The 6,000-nt window shown below is 42.3% G+C and overlaps 1 protein-coding gene across 1 annotated transcript in view; it reads right to left on the bottom strand.

The window, feature by feature from the left end:
• Positions 1-2,672: 2,672 nt before the first annotated feature.
• GALNTL6 (polypeptide N-acetylgalactosaminyltransferase like 6) overlaps positions 2,673-6,000 on the bottom strand; it is a gene marked incomplete at both ends in the record, with an annotated part of 1,173,146 nt that continues 1,169,818 nt past the window's right edge. The window contains one exon of the mRNA XM_080796997.1: positions 2,673-2,840. Within this exon, the coding sequence (XP_080653123.1) occupies positions 2,673-2,840 (168 nt within the window). The remainder of the gene's footprint in view (positions 2,841-6,000) is intronic.

The raw sequence follows: 6,000 nt of genomic DNA, 5'->3' as shown, positions 1-6,000 counted from the left end.
TCGGGACTGTACTGTTTAATGTCTGAATCATGTTATTTCCAGGAAAGAGAATCTTCTGGATAACCGTTCACTTCCTCTTTGCCAAACAAATACACGAACATATGTAATTTTCTATTTTTCACAATAGTAATGGTGGTTTTTCAAGTAAGTGGAGTCCCAACCTTCGGTGGGACTGGGAATGCCTCCTGAAACGTGCTTATTGGCAGTGCTCTGTGCTTCTGCTAAGAAGTCGATTCTCTGGGCTTCATTTTAGTCTGTTTGGATGTTCCCCATTTGCACACACTTAATTGCTTGGCAGTTTGAAGTTTTAATGTTGGCTTTAACATCTCAGTCTTCTCTTAATTTTTTTAATTTTAATTTTTTACATTATATCCTTTTGCTCAAAGGTAAGATTAGATATAAAGAGATGAGCCCTTCTGAGATCCGGAAACCAATAACTAACTTCATGCGGTCTTCAGGTTTTCTCAGAAAACAGTGCCAAACAGATTATGGCTAGCTTCCCATGATTCAAGCATGCTGACATATTGCAAATCTGGGCTTTCTGGGTTGCGGAAACCAGGGGTGGCTTTTAAGTGGAACTGTAAATAGCAGTCAACTGTTTAATGGCATAATGTGAATTTTTGCAGGTTTCTCTAATTCTACAACCAGATAGCTTTCTGAGCACTTGAGATAAATCTTCACTCCCTTTCTGGAATTGTTCAACACATAGGTTAATTTCTCACTATTGGTTTTCACTACTCTGCATCTCTCACGCTTCAAGATCTCTTGACCTACACACACACAAGAAATCTCTGTGACTGTCGTTGTAAAAAGAGTAGCTCTTCAAAAAGTGCTTGAATAATCAGGAAAGATAACAGAATAACTCTTGCCCAACGATTAGCAGGGCAGCTTAACTGGGCATTTTGATTCAATTTTAAGGGAGGGGTGAACAAAATCATGAACGTGTACAAGAAGACGTTTCATATGTTGAAGTTTCTGAACATGAATGCTACTATCAGAAGCATCCCCGGGGAGGCACAATATTCCTCTCATCTAGTGACTGAAAATTTCAAGTTACACCTGAGTCAGAACCAGAAACACTTTGGGTAACAGAGCGAGCAAGAGGGCACAGGAGAAGTGCTGCTCAGAAGGGCCATCTGCCTCGCCAGCAACCAGGACCCCCCTCTTTCGTCTTTTGTTATTCATTCGGAAAAACAAAGGGATTGAATTCTAAGAGTCTTCCCAGTTCTAATATCCAATGCTTCTCTATCCAGGACAACAGATACATGCTGATTAAAAGAAAAACTAAACTAAATTGGAACAATAAAAGCAAAATAAAAACTTTTCCCATCTGAAAAACCTTGAGAAATGTGTAACACACATAACCCTTTCGTTTAAAGACCCATCCAGATTCCTGTATATTCTTCTCCCACCCCTGTAATTATTGAAAATTTTTTAAAAAAAAGTTCTTTTAAGGATTAAATGTTCCATTTAGTTTTGTAATCATTCCTCTTGTCACCCCTAAAGTATTGTCTCATTAACAGAAAATGATGTCAGAAGCAGTTTATTAATGGAAATTCTTTCTGTGAGCTTCCAAGTAAAACAAAAAACATCATTAATATCAGCAATATAAAACAAACAAATTTAAAAACCCCAAAACAAAACAAATGAAACCGCGTGTCTGTCCCCAGCACCGATCACACAGAATTGAAGCCAATGAAGCCGTTTTTCGCACATCACTTGGAGTGTAGATTTATTTGGATTTCAGGATCTCCTAAACAAATTACATCAACCTCACTCCATTTCCTTCCTTAATAAAAAGTATGACTGGACGAACATCAGACTTTTAAAATTCTAAAAGTAATAGAAAAGTAAAAATCGATTTCCTGGGGAAATCCCTCTCCTCGACCTTAAATGGTGTTGCTGCTTCTGTGAAATCTTTCTCTTTGGAGTAACTTGGTAGCATAGTTTTTGTTTCGTTTTTAAACTGGATTCATCCAAGGGCACTGAATTAGAACTTCAGCTGATGTACAGAGCACGCGCCTTGATGAACGAGAAGTTACTTCTGCTCTAAAGGGAAATGGGAATGAGAGAATGCAAACACTGGAAGTTCGTTTCATTATGTAACGTGAGTTGTGACATCACAGGAGAACAGAATGGTATGAGCACTCTAAAATCATCTGCAGCACTTTTAAGGGTTAAACCTGCTTAACCCGTTCTTAGTCAGAGAATGGCACCAGAGAGGACAGCTCACCCCTTAAGCGTGGCTAGTTCTAAACCTGTGGTTTCCTCGGGTTGTTGGAGCAGTCATGCACTCTATTTTCGCCCCCCTCCCACCCAGTTAATAGGATCCATTCATAGCTACTCACTACTGCAGGATTTGACCTGAGAAATGCTAGGATTTATTAACTCAGCAGTTGTTTGGAAAAGTCCTTAAATAATCTTTGCCCTTGGCCAGCAAGGGCACTGCTAGTCTCAAGTTCTCAGACGCAGCTGGTGAGGTTCTCGGCCAATTTCTTCAGATGCAGGAATTTCTGCAGGACAACCTACTTTGACGTGGCATTTACAAATCTTGAAACCAGGCTTCCTGGATCTAGGAAATGTTATTCCTGACTCCTTCGACCCAGATGCTGGCTGAAATTCAGTTTTTATAATCTGTAGGTAATCGCTCATTCTTCCCTCCTTCCTTTTTCCTAGGAGCTGGCATGGTGGTTAAATTTTTCTAAAACAGTCATATTAATATGTTCAAAAATCCACTGCTGAGTCTCAGATAGAGGGTCACATCTGGCCATGAAAATCTTCTTCTCTGCGGGGTTGCAGTCCATGCAGCTGTTGCTCACAGGATGGAATAATGTTCTGTCCTGGAGGGATCAGAAAGAAAAGAAAGGCCTGACATAATATATGAACGGTTAGAACCCAAAATATACAGAGGAAGTAAAATGTCCCTGTTTATATTTCAGTATATACCCAGAGTGTGAAAAGGAGACCATCTCCCAAATCAAACAATAGCAGTTTGGATAACCACGTGGAGAACAGTGTTCCAGGGCCTGCAGGTTGATGTAGAGACTCCAAGCAGGCTCAATTGGGAACAAAGAATTCATTCCTTCACGGCTGTTTTAAAAAAGCAATCCATGCGCTTCCTACTCGGTAGTAAGCATTTTGCTACATGCTTGGGTTTTAAAGATACTACAGGTATAGGAGGTTGCTGGCCAACTAGTTAATAATGTAGCTATCTGGGGAGAGGCACATTTACAAAGATGGTAATTCTGTCCATAGCGAACAGCAACGGGTGGGTCCACATGCAACACACACACACACACACACACACTCACAGGAACCCACCCATGCCTTTCACAGCCTGGACTGACTGGCCAGAATTGGGCATTCACTGAGTCTGACCCGACTGGATTAGAAGCAGAGGAGTTGTAATTTTCCCTTCCCTCGTATGGAGCCTCTAATGGGACAAAGAAGTACAAGAAGAAACAGGAACCAAACAAGCTAGGTGCTCAGTGGCCCTCTTCAGAACTTAGAGGGACAGAGATTGCTGGTGCACAGGCCCTATCTCCATGTACCAACTCAAATTTCTTAGCTCTGAAGCTTCAGCATCTCCTCCAATCTCCCTTTGGGCCGTTGCAGCTCTTCTGTGGTGCAACTCTCATTGTTTCCTGTAAAAGGGAGGAGTCAGCATTCACTTTAAAAAAAAAAAAAAAGAGTCGCTAAGTATGCGATAAAAGGAACAGCTCTGTGAGAGAAAGGTACTATCAGGGCACAAGGCTTACGTGGCGGTGAGCGAGCTCGAACACACCCCTCTTTTTTTTTTTTTTTTTTAAAGTAATCTCTATGTCCAGCATGGGTTTCAAACTCATGACCCCTGAATCAAGAGTCAGACACTCTTCCAACTGAGGCAACCAGGGGCCCCAACGCACACCTCTTTTTATTGTTTAAGTAGAGAAAAGGAAGTTAATGTAAAGAGAAAAAAAATATATCTTTCCTTAACTGGTAACAAAGCCTTTTGTTTCTTACAGCATCTATGCAAAAAAATTGCCAAGAACACGTGAAAAGCGTTCTCAAATCACTGTTTGAATTTCGGGGCCAAATACAGTTTTTTAGGAAATGTTCAGAGGTTCTGATTATTTTCTTTAACTGAGGAATACTTGACTCACAATGCTTTTAGTATGACAGAGTTTCTCAGGCAGCCAGTGTAAATATTTCTGGGTTGTTCTGGATGTTAGGACTCCATCAACCAATATTTAATGTCCTTTTAGGATCCGGATGTTTGCACAGTTCCACAGTGTGTGAAGGAAGAATAAGGAAGGAGAAAGGCAGTGCCCGCAATTTAGTGCTTGTTTCTGTTTAGTGTAAACAGAGAGCTCTGCCTCAGACAAAGGCTCGCTTTTCTCTTTTGTTTTCTTAAATTTCCTGGGTTGATTGCGGATTTTCTTTTCTTTCCTCAAAGAAGTGTCCTTCCTCTTTTCTTCACCTGGGGCTTTGCAACCTTGGCTGCTGTTCGACCCCAGGGGACGCTCTGAGGAACTCCCTCCTACTCTGGGTGCAGCCAGCAGAGTCCAGAAGAGAGGCTAGCCTACTCTGCCCGTCACCCCACGCACCCTTCTCTCTCAGGTGAAATTCACACATAGAGACCCCTCCCCACAGCTGTGCTGGTCCCTTGGGCTGTGGTCTCTTTTGTGCCCACCCTCTTGCTTCCCAGCATCTTTCATGCTCAGTTCTCTGCCCCTAACTTCTATCCATTTAGCTACATGGTATATTTAAATCAGCTTTTCAAAGAGCCTTCCTAAGCCATTTGATTCCTGAAAATTCTATGTGACCTACTAAATGCTAATTCACTTTGTTCCACCTACGTTTCCTTCTTTTTCCCCCTTATTTATCTCTGTATTTCCTTCTATTCTTTCCCTTTGTCAGTAGCTCAAGTGGGGACCTTTATATGCTTGCAGTTTTTCCCCCAAAGCACATATTTCTATGAAAGCTAAAAAAAAAAAAAAAAAAAAATGAGAAAAGAAAGGAGTAGAACATGTTTCTATTCTCTTCCCTTCATGAGCTTGTATGGATGCAAAAGCCAAACCGGATTTTCTGAACAGTATCTGCTGAGCTATAAGGTGATCGTATTTCCCCCAGCCCCAAGTTGGGACACAGGCTCTGACAAATCCAGGTGTATGCAAGAAGACAAGCAGAGAGGACACGCAAATTCAGCACCGCCCTGAAAAATCCAGAATATGTTTTCTGTTATTGTACTTGATGCTCTCATAGAAACTGAAAGTTAAATTCCCTTAATCCGTAGACGGCTGAGAAGCTTCACCAGTAAAATGAGAGGGTGGTTAAGATTAATCTGTAAGGCCTCTCCTGGCCATAAAATTGAACGAACCTTTTATTCCAAAGTTCACTGCTGACTGACAGAGACAAATGATGGGGCATCCAACCAGAAACTACCGACAATACTCAGATTGACAGATTGGTCATTCTCTGGTTATAGACTGAGCTCTGTTCACCCTTGTCCTTGCGGGTGTCCACCAGGTCCTACAGGTGAAGCTTCTGGAGGCCCTGTCAGCCTCCCCCGAGCATGCATTCTCCACTTTTGACCTTGGGGGCCGCGTACATTGCTATCTTTATGACTTTCTACTCAGCTAAGCTTTTGGATTACTAAGTGTCTTTACTGATGGCTTTCCTGGCTGGAATTAAGTCAGTGGACTGAGCAATCATTTCTCAGTATGGCCTCTCGTTCTAAGACAGCCCTTTGTCCCCTGCCCTCCATCTTATGACAAGAGTTGTCTATAACAGAATCGAATACAGCCCCCCCCCCCCGCTTTGGAATAGGCTTCTGGGTGCTTTGGCAAGCCTGCTGTTCCATAACAGTCCCCTTAAAGGGGCCTTTTGACTGGACTGTTCCCTGTTCGGTCCTGAGAGGAAAGCAGAGCATGTGCCCTGGCTGTTCACAGTATAATACGGCAAACTGTACCTCTCCTGTCTCCTCTCCTCTCCCACATCCCTGCCTGCTTCCTTCCTTGT

This window comes from Martes martes (assembly GCF_963455335.1).
Source record: "Martes martes genome assembly, chromosome: 2".
NCBI classification, from domain to species: Eukaryota; Metazoa; Chordata; class Mammalia; order Carnivora; family Mustelidae; genus Martes; species Martes martes.
The sequence above is the reverse complement of the archived record's forward strand: the minus strand, read 5'-3'. Positions and strand labels throughout refer to the sequence as shown.